This window comes from Schistocerca serialis, chromosome 11 (genome assembly GCF_023864345.2).
Source record: "Schistocerca serialis cubense isolate TAMUIC-IGC-003099 chromosome 11, iqSchSeri2.2, whole genome shotgun sequence".
Classification (NCBI taxonomy): domain Eukaryota; kingdom Metazoa; phylum Arthropoda; class Insecta; order Orthoptera; family Acrididae; genus Schistocerca; species Schistocerca serialis.
The window spans coordinates 57,941,341-57,968,114 of record NC_064648.1 but is presented as its reverse complement, the minus strand read 5'-3'; the positions used below and the strand labels follow the sequence as shown (position 1 = coordinate 57,968,114).

Genomic DNA, 26,774 nt, shown 5'->3' with positions numbered 1-26,774 from the left:
TTTAAGAAGGGATTGTTCTAAATTCCACTCTTGAGGGATGAATTAGAGGATGAAAGACTTTCTGAAAATATGTACCTATTAATGCAATTTTGAACATAGATCTACGAAAATAAGCATTTGGTTTCTCAGTTACAAATAAAAAAAATTATGTTTCAGAATTTTTGAAATTCAACTGCTAAGGAGATAAAATATAGTGTGAAATTTTTTAAAATAAATAAATAAATAAAATAATACATAAAATAAGAAATAAAATAAAATAATAAATAAAATGAAATAAATAGAAAAGATATTAGGCAGATTGGTATCTCAGAGAGAGAAATTCCTGACAGGAACAAATTTAGAAGGTTGGTGAACAACTACCAAGGTTTTCAAATGGCATCAACGTCCAAAGACGGAGAGGACCTCTGTCAGAAGAGCGTATACAGGCACTTTTTGGTGGGCTCAGAAGAAACTGGTAGGAAGTCAAAGATGGAACAAGAACAAGACCTAGACACTAAAATGAAATTGCATGTTACCACGCAATCCGTAGAGGCTCAACTGGAAATAAAACATAAAAAAATTATCAAGGAACCACTAAGCGATATTTAAAGCTACATCATTGAAAACTGGTATTTGAATCGTTAGCCACGTCTTTCAATGTTTCCTAGGAAATTTAACTCCTGTGTGAAATAGCGTATAAAGTCTTTATGGAAGTATTTTATTGTGAAAGCATTTTCAAAACTAAATCTGTAAAAATTTGTATAAGGCTTCTCTGTTAGAAATTAAAAAGCAGCTGTTTCACTGTTTTCTGGAAATTGAGCCCCTAAGGGAGTGAAATGAGGGATGAAAATTTTATGAAAGTATTTTGTTATATTAAAAAAAGTTTAAGGCTAAATCCATGAAAGTTGATATATAACTTCTCAGGTAGATACAAAAAAAGGGGTTAGGCAATGAAAGTTTCTGTGTAAATACACCACAAGAACCCAAAAGGCATGATTAACAAAGACATTGGATTCCAGCTACCGGAATCGCTTTTTGGTAAGAAGTACATTCGGAAAAATCATGCTTCTATGGCCTCAATTGGCGAAAAAAGCTTAGGAACTGTTGCAATCTTTGAACAACACAAAAATCGATTAAAGGACAAAAATACAAAAAAAAAATAACTGTGCGGATCATACACTCCACGCGAGAGAAGCAGCAGGCGCTAGGGAAGTGTTTCAACATTTCCGCCGCTTCCCTCATCTCGCGTTTCACCATCCCCAGATGCTTGGCCAGTACAGAGCTTTCACTTAGTTTTGTTTCCTTACCAAAGTCTGTCTGATTCTGGGCCACTGCAGACTGTGAAGCTACCAAAGTCGGATGTGGGCTCCTACTCGCGTATGTGGATTGTTACCAGCCTGCCAGTTTTTCCTATGTAGACTTGTCTGCACTCACATTCCTCCTGATACATGCCCGCAGAGTGCCTAGCCTAGGAAACTTTGGATCTTGAGGCTGCTGCAGAACGTGGTCCATATACACAGGTACTTGTAATAGACTGATTGCGCAGCGTAACTGTCACGGTACAGGACTCATGTGTAAAAGCTCCTCAATTCATATCTTCTATTATATTTTTTGTGTCTATTCCCTTGTCACATTATTTTAGTCAATATATTTTTTTTCAAATTTCTCCGCTTGAAATCTCAGTTCATGTGGTTTTAATTATTGATATATAGCAATTTCGAATTAATTTCTTCCATTTTACCATCCTATATTTTTGTCCATGCTATTGCATTCATTATTTTATGTTCCTCATTTTGCTAAAATTTCTTTTTATTTATAATCCGTTTTTTCGTTGAAATCTTCATGTGCTGTATTTTGTCCATCGTGCAATAATTACTGTTTTGTATGTTTTATGACGTTAACCATCCAAAAAATATACAAGAAACTAAACTCCGCCCGAACTGGCCACGAATACCCAACGGTTCCGACCGGCCGCCGTGTCATCCTCAGCCCACAGGCGTCACTGGATGCGGATATGGAGGAGCATGTGGTCAGCACACCGCTCTCCCGGCCGTATGTCAGTTTACGGAACCGGAGCCGCTACTTCTCGATCAAGTAGCTGCTCAGTTTGGCTCACAAGGGCTGAGTGCGCCGCACTTGCGAACAGCGCTGGGCAGACCGAATGGTCACCCATCCAAGTTCTAGCCCAGCCCGAAAGCGCTTAAGGTCGGTGATCTGACGGCAACGGGTGCTGCCACTGCGGCACGGCCGTTGACAAAAAATGTGCATCCTATGACGAAAAATACGTTTCTCACGCAACTGCACAATCAAAGTAAACAGAGTATTTGGTCTTTGTGTTTTACCGAGTACATCGTCAGTTTTCAAATGTTTAAATATTATGATACATAAATAAAAATAATTGAATTCACAGGCACAAAGATCTCATGTGGAAAAAGCATGAAACAATGAGACGATTTTAAAAAGTTAACGTGTTGATTTAAATGCTGTGACAAAGGAACAGAAATAAAGAAATACATTTAACCCAGTTAATTCAATAAAAATGATTAAAATCATTTCGATAAAGGGCGAAAAATGAAAATTTTACATTGTCCAACAACATTCGACCCCATAGCCTTTGGCACACAAGGCCTGTACCTTAACTGTTACGCTGCTAAACCAGTCTATTATGTGTACCTTTTTTCAAAAGCTAAAGACTTTCACGCGACATTCCGAACCTTTATCTTCGATTACTCGCGAACTAGAGCCCATCGAGATGAATGGCTGCAGAGATTGATGTGTGAGATCTTAACCTACATCGCCGTATTGATCTACATCTACATCTAAATCTACATCTACATCTACATAGATACTCTGCAAGCTACAGTTCGGTGCGTGGTGGAGGGTACCCTGCACCACTACTTGTCATTTCCTTTCCTGTTCCACTCGCAAAGAGTGTGAGGGAAAAACGACTGTCTGTATATTCCTCCGTGTATATAACCCGTGGTCTAGGGATAGCGTCTTTGATTCATAATCAAAACGACTTCGGTCCCGGGTTCGATAATCGCCACTGCCTAAATTTTGATAAATAATCTGCATCGGCGGCCGAAGACTTCCGGCATAAGAAGTGAGCCTCATTCTGCCAACGGCCTTGTCAAAGAGGGCGGAGGAGCGGATAGAGGTTCAGGGCACTCTCTTGTCCTAGGGGTGGGAAATTGCCCCTAAAGGCGGAAGAATCAGCAATCATCAACACATGAGGATGCAGAAGGCAATAGAAACCACTGCATTAAAGACACGTAACGTGTATCCACAGGACAAGTGGCCTGTAATTGAAGAAGTGTCATAATGATCTCTCCAGTGGCAAAAGAGTCTGGAATAGTCCCCCATTCGGATCTCTGGGAGGGGACTGCCAAGGGGGAGGTTACCATGAGAAAAAGATTGAATAATCTACGAAAGGATAACGTTCTACGAGTCGGGGCGTGGAATGTCAGAAGCTTGAACGTGGTAGGGAAACTAGAAAATCTGAAAAGGGAAATGCAAAGGCTCAATCTAGATACAGTAGGGGTCAGTGAAGTGAAGTGGAAGGAAGACAAGGCTTTCTGGTCAGATGAGTATCGGGTAATATCAACAGCAGCAGAAAATGGTATAACAGGTGTAGGATTCGTTATGAATAGGAAGGTAGGGCAGAGGGTGTGTTACTGTGAACAGTTCAGTGACCAGGTTGTTCTAATCAGAATCGACAGCAGACCAACACCGACAACGATAGTTCAGGTATACATGCCGACGTCGCAAGCTGAAAATGAACAGATAGAGAAAGTGTGTGAGGATATTGAAAGGGTAATGCAGTATGTAAAGGGGGACGAAAATCTAATAGTCATGGGCGACTGGAATGCAGTTGTAGGGGAAGGAGTAGAAGAAAAGGTTACAGGAGAATATGGACTTGGGACAAGGAATGAAAGAGGAGAAAGACTAATTGAGTTCTGTAACAAGTTTCAGCTAGTAATAGCGAATACCCTGTTCAAGAATCACAAGAGGAGGAGGTATACTTGGAAAAGGCCGGGAGATACGAGAAGATTTCAATTAGATTACATCATGGTCAGACAGAGATTCCGCAATCAGATACTGGATTGTAAGGCGTAACCAGGAGCAGATATAGACTCAGATCACAATATAGTAGTGATGAAGAGTAGGCTGAAGTTCAAGATATTAGTCAGGAAGAATCAATACGCAAAGAAGTGGGATACGGAAGTACTAAGGAATGACGAGATACGTTTGAAGTTCTCTAACGCTATAGATACAGCAATAAGGAATAGCGCAGTAAGCAGTACAGTTGAAGAGGAATGGACATCTCTAAAAAGGGCCATCACAGAAGTTGGGAAGGAAAACAGGTACAAAGAAGGTAGCTGCGAAGAAACTATGGGTAACAGAAGAAATACTTCAGTTGATTGATGAAAGGAGGAAGTACAAACATGTTCCGGGAAAATCAGGAATACAGAAATAAATAGGAAGTGCAGGGAGGCTAAGACGAAATGGCTGCAGGAAAAATGTGAAGACATCGAAAAAGATATGGTTGTCGGAAGGACAGACTCAGCAAACAGGAAAGTCAAAACAACCTTTGGTGACATTAAAAGCAACGGTGGTAACATTAAGAGTGCAACGGGAATTCCACTGTTAAATGCAGAGGAGAGAGCAGATAGGTGGAAAGAATACATTGAAAGCCTCTATGAGGGTGAAGATTTGTCTGATGTGATAGAAGAAGAAACAGGAGTCGATTTAGAAGAGATAGGGGATCCAGTATTAGAATCGGAATTTAAAAGAGCTTTGGAGAACTTATGGTCAAATAAGGCAGAAGGGATAGATAACATTCCATCAGAATTTCTAAAATCATTGGGGGAAGTGGCAACAAAACGACTATTCACGTTGGTGTGTAGAATATATGAGTCAGGCAATATACCATCTGACTTTCGGAAAAGCATCATCCACACAATTCCGAAGACGGCAAGAGCTGACAAGTGCGAGAATTATCGCACAATCAGCTTAACAGCTCATGCATCGAAGCTGCTTACAAGAATAATACACAGAAGAATGGAAAAGAAAATTGAGAATGCGCTAGGTGACGATCAGTTTGGATTTAGGAAAAGTAAAGGGACGAGAGAGGCAATTCTGACGTTACGGCTAATAATGGAAGCAAGGCTAAAGAAAAATCAAGACACTTTCATATGATTTGTCGACCTGGAAAAAGCGTTCGACAATATAAAATGGTGCAGCTGTTCGAGATTCTGAAAAAAGTAGGGGTAAGCATAGGGAGAGACGGGTCATATAGAATATGTACAACAACCAAGAGGGAATAATAAGAGTGGACGATCAAGAACGAAGTGCTCGTATTAAGAAGGGTGTAAGACAAGGCTGTATCCTTTCGTCCCTACTCTTCAATCTGTACATCGAGGAATTAATGATGGAAATAAAAGAAAGGTTCAGGAGCGGAATAAAATACAAGGTGAAAGGATATCAATGATACGATTCGCTGATGACATTGCTATCCTGAGTGAAAGTGAAGAAGAATCAAATGATCTGCTGAACGGAATGAACAGTCTAATGAGTACACTGTATGGTTTGAGAGTAAATCGGAGAAAGACGAAGGTAATGAGAAGTAGTAGAAATGAGAACAGCGAGAAACTTAACATCAGGATTGATGGTCACGAAGTCAATGAAGTTAAGGAATTCTGCTATGTAGGCAGTAAAATAACCAATGACGGACGGAGCAAGGAGAACATCAAAAGCAGACTCACTATGGCAAAAAAGGCATTTCTGGCCAAGAGAAGTCTACTAATGTCAAATACCGGCCTTAATTTGAGGAAGAAATTTCTGAGGATGTACGTCTGGAGTACAGCATTGTATGGTAGTGAAACATTGACTGTGGGAAAACCGGAACAGAAGAGAATCGAAGCATTTGAGATGTGGTGCTATAGACGAATGTTGAAAATTAGGTGGACTGATAAGGTAAGGAATGAGGAGGTTCAATGCAGAATCGGAGAGGAAAGGAACATGTGGAAAACACTGATAAGGAGAAGGGACAGGATGATAGGACATGTGCTAAGGCATGAGGGAATGACTTCCATGGTACTAGAGGGAGCTGTAGAGGGCAAAAACTGTAGAGGAAGACAGAGATTGGAATACGTCAAGCAAATAATTGAGGACGTAGGTTGCAAGTGCTACTCTGAGATGAAGAGGTTAGCACAGGAAAGGAATTCGTGGCGGGCCGCGTCAAACCAGTCAGTAGACTGATGATCAAAAAAAAAAGAGCCCTAATTTCTGGTATCTTACCTTAGTGGTCCTTACGCACAGTGTATGTTTACGGCAGTACAATCGTACATTATTCAGCTTCAAATGCCGGTTCACTAAATGTTCTCAATAGTGTTTATCGAAAAGAAAGTCGCATTTCCTTCAGGGATTCCCACTTGAGTTGCCGAAGCGTCTCAGTAACACATATGTGTTGCTCGAACCTACCAGTAACTGATCTAGCAGCCCGCCTCCGAACTGCTTCGATGTCTTCCTTCAGTGTGACCTGGAACCGATCACAAACACTCAAGCAGCACTCAAGGATACGTCGCACGAGCATCCTATATGTGGTTTCCTTTATAAGTGAACCACTCTTTCCTAAAATTGTTCTAATCCAATAAACCGAAGTCGACCATTCGCCTTCCCTGTCATAGTTCTCACATGCTCCTTCCCCCTCCTTGCTTTACAACGTTACACGCAGATATTTAAACGACTTGTACTGTGTCAAGCAGGACACTAGCACTCCTTTCTTTCAAGAGTGCTAGTTCTGCAAGGTTCGCAGGAGAGCTTCTGTAAAGTTTGGAAGGTAGGAGACGAGGTACTGGCGGAAGTAAAGCTGTGAGGAGGGGAAGTGAGTCGTGTTAGGGTAGCTTAGTTGGTAGAGCACTTGCCTGCGAAAGGCAAAGGTTCCGAGTTCGAGTCTCGGCCCGACACACAGTTTTAATCCGCCAGAAAGTTTCATATCAGCGCACACTCCGCTGCAGAGTAAAAATCTGATTCTGAGGACACTAGTAATACTGTATCCGAACATTACAGGTTTGAGCTTCCTACCCATCCGTATTAAATTCCACTATTCCATATTTAGGTCTAGCTACCATTCATCACACCTGCTGGAAATTTTGTCTAAGTCCTCTTGTACCTTCCTACACTGACTCAACTTAGATGCCTTATCGTATCCCACGGCTTCTTCAGCAAACAACCACAGATTGCTGCCCACGCTGTCATCCAAATCATTTATGTATACAGAGAGCAACAGCGGTCCTATCACACTTCCCCAGGACACACGTGTATCCGATGAACACTCATCGTCGAGAACATCATACTGAGCTCTATTACTTAAGAAGTCTTCGAGCCCCCACTTATTTGTAAACTTATTCCACATGCTCGCACCTTCATTAACAGCCTGCAATGGCGCAGCATGTCAAATGCTTTCCGAAAATGTAGAAATATCGAACGCACCTGTTACCCTTCATCCATAGTTTTCAGTGTAACATGTAAGAAAAGGGCAAGCTGAGATTAGGAAGAGTGATGATTTCTAAAACCATGCTGATTCATGAACATAAGCTTCTCGGTCTCAAGAAACTGTATTATATTCGTACTGTGAATATACTCAAAGATTCTACAGCGAAGAGAAGTTAGGGATATTAGTCTGTAGTATTGCTGGTCCGTTCTTTTACCCTTACACACCAGAGTCACCTGCTGTTTTCTCCAGTTGCTTGCTACTTATTGCTGGGCTAGACATTCACGATAAATGCAAGCTAGGTAAGGGACCCATCCGTAGAGTAGTCTTTGTAAAGTCGAAATCCGATTCCATCCGGACCTTGTGATTTATTTGCTTTCAAGTCTTTCAGTTGTTTCTCTAAGCCAGCTATGCTTATTACTATGTCGCCCATATCCGAGCCTGTTCGATGGTCAAATGATGGTCCGTTTGTACGATTCTCCTGTGTGAACTATTTCTGGAAGATGAAATTTAAAGCTTCGGCTTTCGTTTTGCTATCTGCAGTTGCGACACGAGTTTGGTCAACAACGGACTAAATGAAAGCCTTATACACGCTTAGTAATTTCATACACGAGCAGAATTTTGTCGGGTTCTCGGCCAGATAAGGTATGACGTTGGTAGTTGTTGTATGCTTCGCACATAGATCTTTCCACAAACGCACGAATCTCTACTGACCTTCGCTTGTCGTCATTGATGACGCCAAAAAATCGACTCCAGCGTTGGGGGCCTCTCTTTGTAAGTGAAAGTTTTTGACAGTATTGACCTGCAATACGCTGTAAAGTGCTGCGTACAGCAGGGGTGAAATAAGGAGGCGGAGAGGCCGTTTACAACTTGTACAAAAGTCAGGCGGCAGTTACAGGTTTCGAGGGGCAGTGGTTGTGAAACGAGTGAGACAGGGTAGCTGACCACATCTGCCTCCACATCAGTACCCTGCAAACCAGTGCAAAGTGCACGGCGGAGCGTCGGTCCTTTTCTACCAGTTAATAGGGCTTTTTCCCTTCCATAGACTGCTGGAATATATTCCTAGGTTCATCACTTAAAATTAGTTCCAGAAATTTACTAAATGCGTTTCCATGGTGTAGTATGCATGCATCTTCAAGCGCCTCCCAGTGCAGTTCTTTCACCACCTTCGTGACTCTCTCGCATGCATCGAACAAACACGTGGCGATTCGTGCACCCTTTCTTTCTATCCGTTCACTGTCTCCTGTTAGTCGTATTCTATAGAGCCCCACACACGTTATTAATATTCTATGATGTATCGTACAGGTGCCTCCATTGTAGACTGTTCGCATATACCTGTTATTTTACACGTGAAAAATGTCTGCCACCGACCTGCTTTACGTACAACTGAGACTTTGCGGTCGTTGCATTTCATTTCCCTACAACTTATCAGACCCCACTATTTCGTAATTTGCCTATTGAGTTAAGAACTGGACTACTAACGTACGTAGTAAACTAGGACATGATTTGTTCATACTATGACTTAGTATATAAATGTTCATGACCCAGTAACCAATTTTGTAACGTAATCAGACTTCTGAATTAAGAAAAAGAAGTAATCTCAGTATAACGCAGTTACAACAGACCATACATCTGGTAAATGACGAGCACAGGTGTTACGACTGAACGTCAAACAGTGTGAAAATCACTCACATAAAACTTTTCAAATTTCAGAGTGCAGAAGTGGTCAACTTGTAGCCACAGACAGTGCAGAGGGATGATTCCCTCTGAATGTAACAACAAAACCTTAATCTGAAAATGTTTCGTTATAGGTAACACCTCACCAAGGCAAATGACTAATAATGGAGGTTGAAGGACAAGACCTGCGTGTACTATTGCGGAAACTGGACGGCATCATGTTCCCTGCACGCTATTTTGAGGGTACTTGAAAACATACACTATAAAAATCTGTCACAGATGTTCTGCATTCTATATCAAACATCTAAAATTACCTTTCACAACATAAAAATTATGAATGCAGAATATAATTACAAACAAAAGTAGGGAAACTGCACACAACTGAGCTAATTCATTATCTGTACTGTTTCAGTCGGCTGAATCGACAAAGAAGAGGTCATCAACGTGTGTGCTCGAGATGGAATCATATAAAGTGTGGGACACAATTAGGTGTGAAAATTAAGTACATGAGTTAGCAGAGTAGAAATGAGTAACAGTGGTACTGATTCGTTACCATGGAGTACTTTCAAATTGATCAAAGAGTGAACATAAGCCTGTGGGAATCTGCAATACACATCAAATCATTGACGGAAACACAAATCTTCTACACATGTCTTTCAATAAGGCAGTGGGTAAAGTCAACTGCTTCAATTATCCTGCCTTGCCACCTAGAGCAGAGTATGATTTTCAACTCGCTCAGCTGCATGACGCAACTTAACTGCCCACTACTCTGATTGACCGAAAGCGTGTTAAACTCGTCAGAGGTGAAACATGCCACCAGAACAGTGCTTCACAGAGAGGTGACTCAAAGACTTTAAACACCAGCTACCTATTCTGGTTACAGAATGTGTTCACGAGAAACTTGCAAAGACTGTTTCGTGGCCTAGGGAAAACAAAACTTTGGCTAAACTGAAAGTGCCATTTAACATGCATCTGTTATCACCTTCTCGTCCTCAGCTGAATGAAATTTGCAATGTGCTCTGGAGGGAAATAGCAGAGGGTATTGCAGTCTAGTGTGGAAAACATTCTACTGTATTATATGAACGTGTGATGTCTGTTCTTTCGGACATGTTCAAAAGAATGAACACTACGTGTTCACAAAACTTATTCGCCTCGATGGGTCATGAACCCACCACCTCCAGTGCACACGCACAATTTCATTCGATCCTCCACCGAAATCTCACCGTAGCGAGTATGGACGATGACTGCCGATCGGTGGCGCAAGCTGGGAATGTGGGCTGGCCAGGAGGGGTTTCGGGGTAATCCGAAGAAGTTCGATGAACACTGTGTATGGAAGACGCAGTGGTTAACGCAAATGCCTCGTATGCAGGAGATTTCAGGTTCGAATCGCAGTCTGGCACCCATTTTCATTCAACCCTATTGATTGCACATATAGTCCCTTTCTTTTCTTCCTCCTCCACTTTTACTCTACACTGTCCTACTATACTTTTGAAGAGAAGTGTTGAACAATGAGAATTTCAGCACAAGTGATTATTCTTTGGAGCTAAATACAAACAACGGTAATTTTATTGTAAAGTTCATATTATAACAATAGGAAGAGAACATAAAAACAAATAAATTTCATTATGGTACATATGATCCCTGATGGCAGTTTCTGATGCTAGGGATGATTTACACAGACGATAGTTTAGAAAGCTATTTAGAGCAGTGGCACTGACAGGAACTGCTCGAATGCTCAATCGTTGGCCCGTAAGGGCACAGTACAACATCACATCACAGACTGTCGTCTCCATGTGAAGGTGCCTGGCACATCCACAACGGTATCTGCAGTGACAGCAGTCCAAGTGACGAGGTGTTTTTCTGTTTCCACAACGGTTTTCCGACACCAGGTGCCTCCTGTGTCCACACAGGAAGGAATCGAGACACGTGATCTCAGGTGACCTGGGAGGCCAGGCCACAGGACCTCCTGAGTCAGTCCATGGATTCTCGAAGGTGGCTCCCAGACGATTCCTCACAGGGATGCGAAAATGGGCTGACACATCTTTCACCTAACATTCAGAGGTACATGCTCCAACCAATTGTGGCCACACGTTTTTCACGAAAATGGGATATCTCCATCCGTTGAGGTGAAATGTGAGAATGTATGGTTCGTTCAACCTATCACCAAGAACGCAGGTCAACGCATTAACACCACATAGCTGTTGATGAGCTCTTAGTCAACTACCTCGTGAATCCACATGTGCCAAAGATTGTAATTGAGGTTATTGAAACAACTTTGACTTTCCCATTCAGCGACATTGACAGAACAGATTACGTCACCAGAGCTAACAAAACGTTCGGTAACAGTGCAAGATAACTTCAGATACAATACGTTCGTTATCGAAATATACGCTGACGTAAACAAAGGATAACATCGAGAAGGAGTTGTGCCACATAAACGAAAGTTGTTGGACGTGTTTCTACGTCTGAAAGATGAGGTATATTCAAATTTCGCGCCAGTAAGAGTGGCCCTAGTGGCACTACTATGAGCATGCATATCAGTTTTGCTTTACATACTCGCTGTAAGTTTTGAGAGCGTTAGTGACCTTTGATACTGGACGTGGTGAGCTGATTCCAGTCAAGAATGCCTTTAAGACGGTAACGAAATCATTATCAACCCCTCACTGAGTTTGAACGAGGTCGCATAACACGGCTGGAAGGAGCTGGATGCTCCTTCTGTGATACTGCAGAAAGACTTAGCAGGAATGTAGCCACTGCAGATGATTGCTAGCAGCGGTGGTGACAAGAATGTAGGGTCGCTAGAAGACCAAGCTCCAGATGGCGTCATGGCACCACTGAGAGGGAAGAGCATCGCGTTAAGCGTATGGCTCTGGCACATCGTACTGCAACAGCAGCAGCAATTTTAGCAGCAGTTGGCACCACAGGGACACAACGAACTGTTACAAATCGGTTACTTCAAGGAGTGCTCCGAGCCAGAGGTCCTGTAGCGTACAATCCACTGACTCCAAACCACCGCCATAAGTGGCTACAGCGGTGTCAAGTGAAAGCTGGATGGAGGTCTGTTGTGCTCTGTGATGAAAGCTGGCTCTGTCTCGATACCAGTGATGGCCGCATGTTAGTTGGAAGAGCAGGTCAGGGCCTGCAACGAACTTGTCTACGTGCTAGACACACTTGGCCTACACGTGGATTTATGGTCTGGTGTGTTATCTCGTATCAGCACTCTCGTGGTTGTCCCACGCAACCCGATAGCAAATCTGTACATTAACCTGGCGATTCGACACCATTTTAGGGGGTGTTTTCCAACAGGATAACGCTAGTCCACATGTCGCTGTTTTAGCCCAGCATGCTGCACAGAGTGTCGACTTGCCCCTGGCCCTGCTCGATCATCAGATCTGTCTGCAATGGAACACATGTGGGGCATGATCGGACGACAGCTCCAGCGTCATCCAGAAACAGCACTGACCGCCCCTATGTTGACCGCCCAAGTGCAGCAGGCCTGGAACTCCTTCCCGCAAATTGGCATCTGGCACCTGTACTACACAATGCCAGCACGTCTGCACGTTGCATTTAGCATTCTGGAGGTTATTAGTGTACCAACATTTCTCATTTGCAGTGGTTTTTCAATCTCATCCACATAAATATGTTAACTAGACGAAATTTCATTAATTTAATTATCTTTGGATGTTGTAAGTTTTTCTGGCATTGTGTTTGTTTTGATGTTTTCTGTCGCCTGTATTAATTAGAATGAATAATTTCAAAAGACCCTGTATAAAGCTAACACAGGAGTTCCAGTTTCTGAGTTCAGTAACAGTAAAGTTACTTACAGTATACCGTGAAAGCATAACCTATTATTCAGAAACTTATGTTCAAGGAAATGATGGCCTGATTCCCCATAATGAGCAGTCAAAACATTATTTTATATAATGAAAAATAACGTTTTACGCTGAAAACTGACTAATTCTCTCGCACAAAAGAATAATAGAATAGTGTGAATACTCTGTTCTTATGTGAAATCAGATACAGAAATACATCTAGTACAAAATCAGGCTAACGCTTCAGATTATGTATTCAAAGTCGACAATCACATTTTTTTTCTGTCTGTACGTCAAGACTAATCTCAGAAACTGCCGCAGAAATGTTAATATTGTTCTCTCTGATAGACAGATTCATGAAGAGGGTTTCACTATATAATTTATTACCAGTAGGCTAGCCAATTATTTCGGCCAGAGATACGTAGGGCTTACCTGGGTGGAGCCGAAATGGCTTTCCTAGTTCCGTCACGAATCACACTGGGCCAATTACCTCCTCGTAACGTTGACAGTCAATGATTCCCTTCCTTTATTGACTTCAAAAAACAGATCTGTAAACGTGTATTAGTTACTTTTACATATATTATGTTCAAATCGTCATCTCACAAATGTTTCAATTGCTTGTACTTCTTAAAACTGTCTATGAAACTAGCTTTGGCCACCCTCGTAGCACTACCGCTATCACTGTTCTACTTAATATCTCTGAATGGTGATGGGTCAAAACACTATGACCGCTGCCCACTGTGACGTTAGATGCCGCCTTGTGGCCTTGCGGGCACGTTACGCTATAACAAGAGTATGTAAGCAGAGCTGAAATGGACAGGGTATCACCCTAGCGAAGACATGGGCTGCAAATGGAGAAATCCATTGAGATAAGCGGCTTTGACAATTAACAGAGATTGTGAACAAGTATCTCGAAAGCGGCGAAGCTGGTCGAATATTCACATGCTACTGTCGTGAGGAAAGGTAGAAGGACAGTGAAACTACCACTAGGCGGTAAATTGTTGGACGACCACGGCTCTTCACACAGTGTGGGGTTCGGAGGCTTCTCTGTTCTGTGAAGTAGGACAGATGGTGATCTTTGGCATCTCTACCGATAGAGCACGAAGCTGGTGCATGGACAAGTGTTTCGGAGCCCACCGTTCATCCAACATTGTCGAACATGAAATTCTGCAGCACACCACACATTTTTACCCAACGTCATCGTCAATTACGGTCGCAGTAGGCATGGGGCCATCTGGATTCGATCGTCGATCAGTGGAAACTGCTGTGAGCGAATCACGTTTTTGCTACACTAGGTCGCTCGTCGTGTACACAAACGCCGTCATCGAAGCGAACGGCGCCTCGAAACGTGCAGGCTCGTGGGAGCAGCAATATACCGTGAGAGACATTCTCCTGCGCATGCATGGGACCAGTGGTAGTAATCGAAGACTCGCTGACAGCTGCGAATCACCTGCATCCCTTCTCGCTCAATGTCTTCCCCGACTGCGATGTCATCTTTCAGCAGTGTAACTGTCCATGTCTCAGAGCCATAAGCGTGCTATAGTGGTTTGAGGAGCATTGTAGTGAACTCATGTTGATGTCTTGGCGACTAAATTCGCCTGATGTAGATTGAACACAAACTTTTTAGTCGCCACAGACAGTAGCAGCAGCATCAAAGTGACTGCATTTGCACAATACGTATAGCACCAACTTGAGACCTTATGCTGGGGGTGCCATTGGCTACAACCACAGATCACAGTTGGTGCCTGTCCAGGGCACTGTGACCATTGTGACCCACGAGAATGACATCCTGTGACCTGTAGCCATACCCTTTCCGCACAACACCTCGGACGCCATTTCTCAGCAGTACAATGCATGACCACATGTTGCTACATGAACACATGCCTTATCGGTGTGACAGGATGTCAGGCTTTTGCCCTGGCACGCCAGATAACCAGACTTGTCACCAACGGAAAATGTGAGGGATGTGGGGCAGTGCTGTGAGCCAGTGCCTACCACCACAGGTGAAATACTGGATGAGGTGAATGCAGCTTGGCTGGCTGTACCACACTACGCCATTGGCGCCTTACACGCATTGATGCCATAACACATGGAACAAGTTATCAGAGTCTATGGTGGACCTTGTGCCTAATGGGATACAGGGCACATGCTGAACCGAAGTCACTGAAATGCTAATCATTTCTGTAGAACATATTAATGCACATGTTCCGTGAGTGTAGGTGTTCTATCTCTAGTCGTTGAAGGTGCTCCGTTTTTTCTGAACGTGAGTGTACAAATTTTCAAAGTCTGTAATGTCTGACTAGAGACTGAAACTAAAACATCAGCTAAACAACGGATCAATAAAAGGAAAATAACACTCCAAGCACACACGGCAAGAAGGAATTCTCATCAGACTAAAAAAGGGAGAAAATGTAGTTTATAACCTCGCACAAGCGACACTGATTACATGAAAACATGTAGAGCATTATTTACTGGCTTTCATTGAATCGCTGCCGTCAAAAAATAAGGATCGAAATCCATTCTCGTCATTGGTGTCGCTGGACTGGCTAGCATAAAAATCAATAACAACTTCTCCTATTTCGTCTGTTAATTATTCATGCTCAGTACCTTTCTTTCCGGTCCGCCCCAATGGCTGAATTGTCAGCGCGTTCGAATACCACACACGGGGTGCGCGGCTTCGATTCCCGGCTGGGGTGGGAGATTTTCTCCCCTCAGGGACTGGGTGTTGTGCTGCGCTCAACATCATTTCATCCCCACTGTCGACGCGCAAGTCGCCCCATGTGGCGTCGCTCTCAGTAAGACTTGCACTTGGCAGCCGAACTTCCTGCCTGGGAACTCCCGGCCACTGAAGCCATACACTCATTTGCATTTTACTTTTCTTTCCGACATCTTCCATATGACTTCAAGCTGCTTGCCATTTTAGCTCACTCACACAGGAAAATTTTTCCTCAGCCGTCTTCCATATATCCTCGTGCTTAAAAGTAACGTTCTCGACAGCCACTCAGTTCTTTACTTGTGTCCATACAATTTCTGTTGCACTTGCTCCTACCAAGATGAGTGCGGGGCTTATTTTATACCCACCTCTTGAGAATATTGTGGTCTAGTCAGATATTTTATATTTTATAATTTGTAAAATTATTATTATATTACTTATTTTATACCCACCTCTTGAGAATATTGTAGTCTAGTGAGATATTTTATATTTTACAATTTGTAAAATTATTATTTACCGTTTTAATGAATCCTTCTATAAAAATTCCATATATACCTCAAATTTGTTGGTTAAAATTGAACCAAAAATTTTAGTCTCTTTTGGAGATGTCACTTTTCCCACTGACTGTCGTATTCAATATTTCCACGATCGGGATATGACTTAACACATCCACATTTCTTTAAAAAGTAGCAATGAGCTAAATTTGAATTTTTAAACTTTTTGTGGGGGGTCATGAAGTCGGTCGCACACATTATTGAAAGTGCGTTTATTTTGCTAAGAGTGGGCTAAAAGGCGTTTCCCGCTTCTAGACCATACTTACACATCAGTAGCTCTTCAAAGAGTATGTTGTTAACATAGTTCAGTAACAATTAACAAATTTAGTTTTTGTTTTTTAGTTTTTAATGAACCATGTACCTTGCCGTTGCTGATGTGGATTCTGTGCCTCAGTGATACAGATAGCTCTATCGTAGGTACAGCCACAACGGAGGGGTATATATTGAGAGGCCACCTTGTGGTTCCTGTAGAGGGGCAGCGCGGGCTTTACAGTAGTCTGGAAGATTGACTGATTTGGCCTTGTGACATCAACCGCCTTGCGAATGGCTGGCAGCAAGGGGGAACCATAGCCGTAATTTTTCCTGAGTGCATGCAGCTCTACTGCATGGTTAAATGATGATGGCGCCCTCTTGGATAAAATATTCCGAAGGTAAAATAGTCCTCCATTCGGATCTCTGGCTTGGTGACTACTTAAACAAAAGTGGTATTCCATGGATCAGAGTGTGGAATGCTAGTCCCTTAATTGGGCAGGTAGGTTAGAAAATTTAGAAGGGTAAATTGATAGTTTAAAGTTAGATATAGTGGGCTTTCGTGAAATTCAGTGGTGTGAGAAACAGGACTTCTAGTCAGCTGAATACAGGATTATAAATACAAACTCAAATAGAGATAATGCAGGAGTTGGTCTATAATGAATAAGAAAATATGAATGTGGGTAAGCTACTATTGAAGACATAGTGAGAGCATTATTGTAGCCAATATAGGTACGGAGTCACAGCTTATCACAGACTAACTCCGTACATGATGAAACTGAAGAAATGTATGATGAGGTAAAAGAAATTATTCGGATAGTTAAAGGAGACGAAATTTTAATTGTGATGGCGGACTGGAATTCGGTACCGTAGTGGGAAAAGGAAGAGAATGAAAAATAGTAGATGAATATGGACTGGGGGCAAGGAATTAAAAAGGAAGCCGCCTGGTAGAGTTTTGCACAGAGCATAATTTAATTATAGCTAACACTTGGTTTAAGAATCATGAAAGACGATTGCACACATGGAACACACCTGGAGACACCGGAAGGATATGGATTGACTATGTAACGGTAAGACAGATATTTAACAACCAGATTTTAAATTTTAAGACATTTCAAGGGGCAGATGTGGACTCTGAGCACAATTGATTGGTTATGAACTATAGATTAAAACTGAAGAAATTGGAAAAAGGTAGAAATTTAAGGAGATGGGCCCTGGATAAGTTAAACGAACCAGAGGCTGTTGAGAGCTTCAAGGGAGCGTCAGACAACGGTTGACTAGAACAGGGAAAAGGAATACAGCAGAAGGTGAATGGGCAGCTTTAAGAGACGAAATAGTGAGGATAAGAGAGGATAAAAGACAAAGCCTGGTAGGATCTCTTCTATAACAGATAATATTAACACGTGAACTCGAAAACTGAAGTACTTCTTTGTAATAGTAGTTGTACAAGGAGGCCAACGATCTTCATATAATTCGAAAGGTACTTTGCCATAGATGTACACAAAGCCACAAAGAAAAAATAATCTGTGTCTTTAGCTGTTAAGAGTGGAAAATGGAAGCAGAAGCTTTCGCATTCGTAACACTGATGTTACATTCTCTGTCACGCGTTAAAATCTCCAATATCTAAACATCGAAAATTCAAGGACTACCACCCTCCGCCCTGCGCACCGATCAGGTACAATGGTAGAAATGACACACGGAAGTTTACATGGTTCATTTGCAGTAAAACATGCGTACAGTACAGCTAGCATGCGACAACTGCTAGTTCGATGATGTTGCCAGCAGTGAAAATTAACATATAGTAGTAACAGTAGTAACGAAGTCAGTAAACAACTGTCTGCCTCAGGCTGTAACAGCAGCCTGTAACACTTACATCGATTAGGAGTAGATTTATTTTATGTAACGGTGTATTTGCAATTTATGAAATTTGTATTCTGTGCCGTTTAAACTCCTCCTCTATTGTGACAAAATTAGGGTTTTGTAATGTGTATATGAAAAAAGCAAAAGAATATGTTGAAATGATAAATTATTATAATATGGATATCTTCATGAAAAGAAAATATTTGTTAAAAGGTGGTTCATGCTTAAGGAAATTGTATCTGTAACGTGTAAACGCTGTAGGGAAGTCCCTCCACAACGAAAGAGGCATGGCGCGATGTAAAAGGTAGGTTTGGCGGTCTAACTGGGCGGCTCCTTTGTGTGAACGACACGCAGTACGTGGCTAGCCTTAGCACGGTACTCTTCGACGGTGCTAAGAGAGGCAGTTGGAAGCTGCATTATAAGGGATTTGCCTCGGATGTGGATCTGGCTATTATTTGGTATTCACGGCATAATGGAATGGCTCTAATACGTTGAAAATTCGACGCCAAGAAGAGATTTTATAGGGCATTCGTAAATCAAGAGGCGTTCAGTTCGTACAGTTAGCCCCCATGTCGCCTGCCACCAATCTTCGCCGCTGCTTCACAAACTTCATACATTCAGTTAAGTAATGTATATGGGCACGGACCAGTTAATTTGTGTGTTGGTTCAAAAGGCTAGAACTACTTAAACCTAACTAACCTGAGGACATCACACACATCCATGCCCGAGGCAGGATTCGAACCTGCGACTGTAGCGGTCACGCAGTTCCAGACTGTAGCGCCTAGAACCGCTCTGCCACCCCAGCCAGCTACGTATCACAATATACTACCACACAACCAGGGAGATGTACAGAAAATACGGTAAAGCGTACCTTTTTACACCATGTCCTAAAGTGATAAGACCATAATGGCATCGTCAAAACATATAAACAGAATCAGCATAGCATCGTCATATAGATCTAAAATAAGGTGTAGAACAGGCCTCATCGTCCACACAGTCATTATTGCAACTGGCTACTGAAGTACAGTAGCTACCAGAAATCTGTTTGTCTACATCATCCCTAGATGTCCCTACTGTCGGTTTAGATGTAGTCATCATTTATGCAAAAATCATAATCTGATAAAAACACATTATGTAAAATACATGTAGCAGACTTTTAAAATTGATAACTGATCATAGAAACTAAATTGTGATGCATTAAAAGACGAATACAGTTACCTGTATAAAATTATTAGAAGGAAATATATGAATAGAATAAGACCGATCCTTTTTATGGTGAATTTACAGTCAACAGTTAATATGCGTATTACATTGCCTGTAGCAACCTATAAATTGTCTATGAAAGATAAAATGTCTATATGACAGCTGAAAAAAGGACAGATCAATGATCAGCGCCCTCTGTTGGGTCGGCCGCCAGGATGTTATTTAGGCGTGCACCGATCTTAAGAACTTAACCACTAGAGGGCTTTACATGCAACGTGATATACCTCCCACGAGAAACTAAGAAGTTAGAAATCCCTCCAGTATGGATTAATTATCTTTAACTACGAACACGCCAATGAAATACCGCAGACATAGCCGGGAAGGAGATAAACTGGCTACACTTCCCCTCCCGCTGCCCCTTCCTTCACCGCTACGTCGATTCCCCCATTTCACGGCCCGCTCACGGCACAACGCCATTGGCTGTCTGTCGCCTCCCGTTACGAACACTGCTGGTCTGCGCCTTCCCATCTCTGCGCCCGGCAGTCGCCGTCGGAAGCAACAGGTGGCTGCAGTGATTGGCATCATTTTTGCTGCCGTGTCGCGCAGACACGTCTCTGACACACGTATTGAAGAGCTTTGACGGCGATAGTACGAATCGTTCGTTGTTGCTTCGTGCGTTCTATTAACTGACGCTCCGACCTTCTGACTCGAAAAGCCGACAAACTGTGAGACAACGTGGAAAGTGGCACATGTTGCGAAATTATTAACTGGCCAGAGCTCGGAGTAGAGCATCGATCTTAATTTAGTTTTCTCCGCCCACAATGTCCAACAACACGACGCAGACCGTTGTAAAGTGAGTATCCTCTTTTGTTTGTAGTGACTTATCTCCTTTCCTGTTATTTTTACCTGTTATTTTACCATATTTCTTAGTGTGCAACATAAGTGCCATGAATCCGCTATTTGGTTTCTATATACTGCTGGCCCTACATTATATTCAACAGCCTCCAACCGTATAATAATGCCTAAAACACTTGTGTCTGTTTCTATTTCTCCCTTTCGGACCTGAATTTTTTTCACCAGGCAGGATATTTTTTATTTATTTTCGAATGCTCATAAATAATTTTTAATCATTATAGAAGCAAGCTGTTTATAAATATATGTATCCTTTATCATAATATACTTTATACACCCAGCTTCATTACGTGGACAAAATTAATTAATTTTACAATACATAAATGTTGCAATACATAAATTAATCATTCAATAATTCCCATGCAAAAGAACAATTATATTCTTCAATTACACAGTGGAATACAATTAAGAAACAGCTTCGGTGTATTCTGGCGGTTACGATCAGTAGCACATGCACTTGTTGATGCTTTTATAGCGATACAGGACAAGTGGCGGCACTTGTGCATGATGTAAAGATTGAACAGTCGCAAATGTGTACGCGACGTTTCCATTGAGGAAAAATGTTTCTGTTGAAGTCAAGGTTCAAATTCAAATGGCTCTGAGCACTATGGGACTTCACAGCTGAGGTCATCAGTCCTCTAGAACTTAGAACTACTTAAACCTAACTAACCTAAGGACACCATACACATCCATGCCCGAGGCAGGATTCGAACCTGCGACTGTAGCGGTCGCGCGGTTCCAGACGAAGTCAAGGGAAATTAAAATTTAATCTACGCAATTGTAACCTGAAAGGGTTAAAATACAGGTGCGACTCGTAACTTGACAGCTAAGACAGATTTGCAATATTTTATCCGTAATTTTTTCCCTATAGCGCAATGTACCTTGGCTATATAGGCATACAGCACAATACTGTGAAATGTACGTGACACGCAGTGAGCTAGTAGACTAGAAAAAGCCAGACAGCGCTTAACTTTGGTGATCTGACGGGAAACGGTGCTACCACTGAGGCAAGCCCGTTGCGTTTACGGTCAATAAGGCGCATCTTAAGTTTTAGGCAATTTTTTTCAATAACATTTTTAACCATTTTTATTATTAGATTGCAAAGCCAGTCTAAAAAATGTTCTTATAAAGCTGAACTCACATTTAAGATCCTTGAAAATTGTCATCTGAACTTTCTTCTTCTTCTTCCTCTTCATCATCATCGTTGGCCTCTTCATATACTGGGTGATTCACGAAGATATGCAAATATTTTAATGTGTTATTCTACAAGTAAAACTAAAGAAAAGGGTTCATATAAAGATAGGTCCGCAAATGTTTAGTAACGGATTTACAGCAAAAAAGATTTTGCCTGAAATTTAGCAACTTCGCTAATATGAAGCCATCGCTACACTTTACAAGGTTAAAGTAAAGCATGGTTTCCATTTATTTTGTTGTTATTGATCTGATGAATCTGATAAAACATGTCCCAGTCGTGTATCTGCAGTAATTTTCCAGAACATCCAGAGAAGCAAAGAAGTAATTTCGTAAAATTTTTGATTGATTAACTACTTAGCCCAATTCGATTTTTAAATTCCAGACAATTGCACAAACTTTTCAACGGAAGTTGCAGAGAATTTAATTTTGGAAAAATGATGGAAATAACATTAACTGAAACGGTATGAATGTGTCAGATAATCTGCTTTTATTAATGCCATAGCACACATGAATTCCTGTTAAACCGTAAAAAACAAAGCTCAGTGTCAAGGAAGTTGTACAGTGTACATACAAATTCACAATACACTCACAATAAATATTCAGAAATGTCCCCACCGAGTTCAATGCATTTAGCTGCACGTGTATGAACAGATTTTGTTGCTCTTTTCCGTTTCACGAGGTTGTTCTTAATTTCGTCAACTGCATTCATAATTCGAGCAAGTAATGCCTCACGCGTACTGACTCTGTCCTCATAAACTATGTCTTTCATCCATCCCCATACAGAAAAATCCACTGGCGTAAAATCGAGGGATATGGGTGGCCATAGACGTGTAGCACCACGACCAATCCATTTCTGGGGGAAATGTTCATTTAAATGTATAGTAACGGCGAAGTGTGGAGCTGCGCCGTCGTGTTGACAATACATTTGCAATCGCGTAGCAAGTGGAACATCTTCGAGCAAGTGGGGCATTTATTCTTGAAGGAACTGTAAGTACGTCTCGCCTTTCCTCGGAAAATGAATGGTTCAATAAAGTGTGTGTTGATTAAATGATACACTTTTTGTTTATGGTAAGGATACAGATTATTGTACCTCACTGTACGCCATACCTTATATTGTGAAATGCCTAATCGTTGATACATCGTCTACTGCTACTCGGGCTACGCTGAACAGTATCCACAGTATCCTCATCATCGTCTTCACGTACCGACAGCTCGTTGTGATTATGAACGCTAGGTAGAGCACCTGTCTCGCGTTCGAAATACTCCTCTAACGCGCTAATGGTTAGTGTATTCCGAATCTTCCGAGTTGGGTAATCTTCAAACTACAGCCGTAGCATTACCATCGCATTTGCCATAAATATACATCATATCGACGTATTCCTCTGTCGTAAATTTGAAAGCCATCCTTATTTCATAAATAATATACAAATTACAACAGTTACTGCGTGGTTTCACTGAAACACACTGTTGTTATTATATTCTTTCACTGAACAATGCAGCAAACTAACTCGTTTCAAGATTAGGAAACGACTCAAACAACTGACTAGCGTTCGCAATCAATGACATAAACGCTTCTACATTGTTAATGGAAAGTAAATAATCCCTGGATGTTCTGGAAAACTACTGCAGATACACGTATGGGACACTTTTATTAGACTCACCAAATCAATAACAACAAAATAAATGGAAATTGTGCTTTGCTTTAATCTCGTAAAGTTTTGTGATGGCTTCATAAGAGCAAAGTTGCTAAACTGCAGGCAAAATCTTTTATTAGCCGTAACTCCGTAACGAAACATTTGCAGACCTATGTTTATACGAACTTTTTTTCTTTAGATTTACTTGTAGAATAACATATTAAAATATTTGCATATCGTCGTTGAATCACCCTGTATAAGATGGGCCCTCACTGCCATCGAGAGCAGCACTTCATGAAATATTTAACAATAATGTCTTCTCGCACTCTAGACCAGGGGTCTCCAAACTACGGCCCGCAAGGGCCGGCAAACCAGCCCGCGTTAGCTGGCCGGACGTCCCCGGCATCCGGCCCGCCAAATATTTGAGGTGGTACCTATACTGCCAACAACCGAGTTTCGAGGCCTATCGCGACCAATACACCGCGACATTGTCGAAGCTCTATCTTTACAAAGCGGAAGGTCATGGTTAAACTTGTGGCTATCCGCAATAAACAGACAGACCATTCTCCGTGCGATAGTGAAAAAGTAGTAGTCTGCCTAAACAAATTCCAATTAATTTATTTTTAACGTACTTTAATTACTAAATTAAATACTCACAATTACACTGTAGTTCCACTAAAAAAGTCGTGCTATACGTATCTCGATTTTCAGATTTTCCTTGTCTATTCGATTTCAAACTTTCAATTGCCCCACACTTCGTCGTCTCACCTACTAGTACAGCACATAAAGCACTAAAAAACTCGTGAGACACTCGCAACATAGACACAGTCACGCAACAGAACCATCAAATATATGCTCTGGCTCTGCTACTCGCGACAAGACTACAAAACTAAACTTACATAACAATGCGTTGACTACCTCTGTTACGTCTTGCAGTAATAGTGTTGCTAACAATGATTTTGAGATTTCGTTAACTTTGCAGGACGCTTTCGTGAAGAATGTGCAGTGACATATTTTCTTGTCGGTGAAGTTCGCCAGAATAAAATACGCCAGAATTTCGGTCAGGTACGTTCACCAATCAAAATTATATAATTAAATAAAAATCGTAGTTCGTTTCAGTGCTAGCTATTCCCACAACCTTAGATTTTTGCGATTTCATCTTGCCTTTAGCCTTACATTACGGTAATCATGGAGTGCTAGGGTGCTTTAATCCCACTAGGACTCGTGGAGGAGTCAAATGTGGCCCGCGGACTAAAAAGTTTGCAGACCCCTGCTCTAGACCATGACTGTTTTATCCACTGACGCGCTTGTTTGATTGTAGGTCGTTTTAAAGCTCCATTTGGCGTGAATTCAGTTGGATTTCATCCATCATCCATCTGTTCCATTCCTCTCTCATGTAAACTTTAAATAGTTCATTTATCGAGACAGCAAGAGGCTGAAATTGCGAAGTAAGTTCTCCCGGAATAACAGCAAGCTCTGTATCTCACTGTTTCGATTTCTCTTTCACATATTGTTTCAAATGACTACTAAACTGATCTAGCACAAGAAGAGAACTCTTCTTCAATAAAGCACCTTTCTTCTACACTCCGATAATCCATTATTTCATAGCAGCCTTGTCCATCCAGTCCTTGTCATGTACGTGAGCAACAATACCTGGGCGAATTTCTGAAGGTTTTGGCTTTTTTTGCGCTAGAAAATGATCATTGGACTAATTTTAGTACCGTCAGCACAGCGTGAAAGGCCAACAGTGCAGTGTATTTTTTAAATGTCCACTTGTTTTTCTGGTTACAGTTTTAGCTCCTTTCATGGCAACAGTTCTGTTACTCGGCACATCAAATGTCACAGGCGTTTCACCCATATTTGCTACTCGGCTTAGTTCCATACGGGTCTTATTTCGATACGGAATAAAAACGACATGGAAAGATAATATTTTCTCTTCATACTGTTGTGGCGTTGTTTGAGATAGTTTGGTTTTGGCTTGCAAGCGAAGTTCATGGCGCTTCATAAACCTGTGTTACTCCGCCCTTAAAGTCAGTTAAGTTGCACTATAGCACTAGTCTTTGAATGATTTTCGTATTAATTACAGTGCCATTTTGACGGTGTCCTTGAGTCGATTTCAATACGTCCTTTTCTAGTTTTGGCCATTTTGCATTCAGTTCTCTATTTGCACATTTAGTCTTCCTCCTTTTTTTCCTGTTCTTCCTTACTAGACCGCCAATCGCGAATAGTTTTTTCTGTTGGTGGATGGTGGAAGGCCGAAATGCCGCTCAGCTGCTGTTTTTCCATGTTCTTCTGCATACGCTGTTACTTTAAGTCTACAGCCCACATCATAAGAATACCGTTTATTTCCTGCCAAGAGCGAAACTAGCTACTAATAAAAACATTGTACTGTTACTGAGAACACAAATCACTTTCAGTTCAAGTCACTGTCAGCGCAGCCTGCAGTGATGCATCATAGGCTAGACAGTGTGTTCTGCGTTTGTGATGGCGGGGCGGGAGGCAGACAGAGTTAACAGGCTGGTGAACCCCGGCAACTCGTGTTCGTCGCATGGTGTGTACTGCTGATGGCAGTTGATCCAATTTTACAGGTAGAGATAAGTTTCCCGCGGCGTCGAATATATGGCTAGTTTTAAGACTGCCGGGAATTTTAAACCAAACGCTGGAATAATTTATAGTATAAGAAGCACCTGAATTTTAGAGGCAATTTTTCGAAGGAAAACAATCCGTCTTTTAGTCGTAATCGGTTCTAGCGGCGACTTGAACACCAGCTGACGACGGCGCCGGGCAAAGCCGGAACTGCTTGGTCCCGTATGGCACCGACGCACGAGGGGGTATTTTGCCCTAAAAGCTGGTCAGAAGTCCGCTTTTGAAATGTGAGTAATTCCCAGAATGCGTGGCTTCCTGCTGTTGTCTGATAGAAGCGGCACTGCTGAGGCGGTGTGTTTTACTCGCTCATTCTGTACTGATACGCGATACAGCCAGTCTGTACTTACGTCGCGCTTGCAGTACGTCTGAAGCTCCTCTACTGCCTTGAATTCACTCTGCGTTTCTGAATGTGCTAAAGTGTATTTTTACTTGAAATGTGGTGAAAAGCATATGGATTTCGAACATCCAGATATGTATTGTCATTTATAATTATTTTCATTCATACTATTTACTACTTTTATAGTAATCTTTTTTTTGTAATAGATCAGCTTTTTTCCTGCATATTTGTTAATATAGAGTGATAGAAAAGTCATTTCTCTGGTGGAAGTTTTTTTTAATAATAGCCGCTGAATACTGCAGTTTAATTTTATGCGATTGAAGATGCAACAGATCTACTAAAGAGACTGTGTAAACCTCGACTGTTCGTTTTCTTTTGGAGTAGCGCTGCGAGGTGTGGAATCCTTACCAGACAGGATTAACGGAATACAAAAAATAGTTCAAATGGCTCTGAGCACTATGGGACTTAACATCTGAAGTCATCAGTCCCCTAGAACTTAGAACTACTTA

At 41.7% G+C, this 26,774-nt stretch overlaps 1 protein-coding gene across 1 annotated transcript in view; it reads left to right on the top strand.

The window, feature by feature from the left end:
* The first annotated feature begins 20,013 nt into the window (after window positions 1-20,013).
* Window positions 20,014-26,774, top strand: part of LOC126426850 (neprilysin-2-like) — a 285,437-nt gene continuing 278,676 nt past the window's right edge. Inside the window, exon 1 of the mRNA XM_050088871.1 lies at window positions 20,014-20,395. Within this exon, the coding sequence (XP_049944828.1) occupies window positions 20,364-20,395 (32 nt within the window). The 5' untranslated portion in view covers window positions 20,014-20,363. The remainder of the gene's footprint in view (window positions 20,396-26,774) is intronic.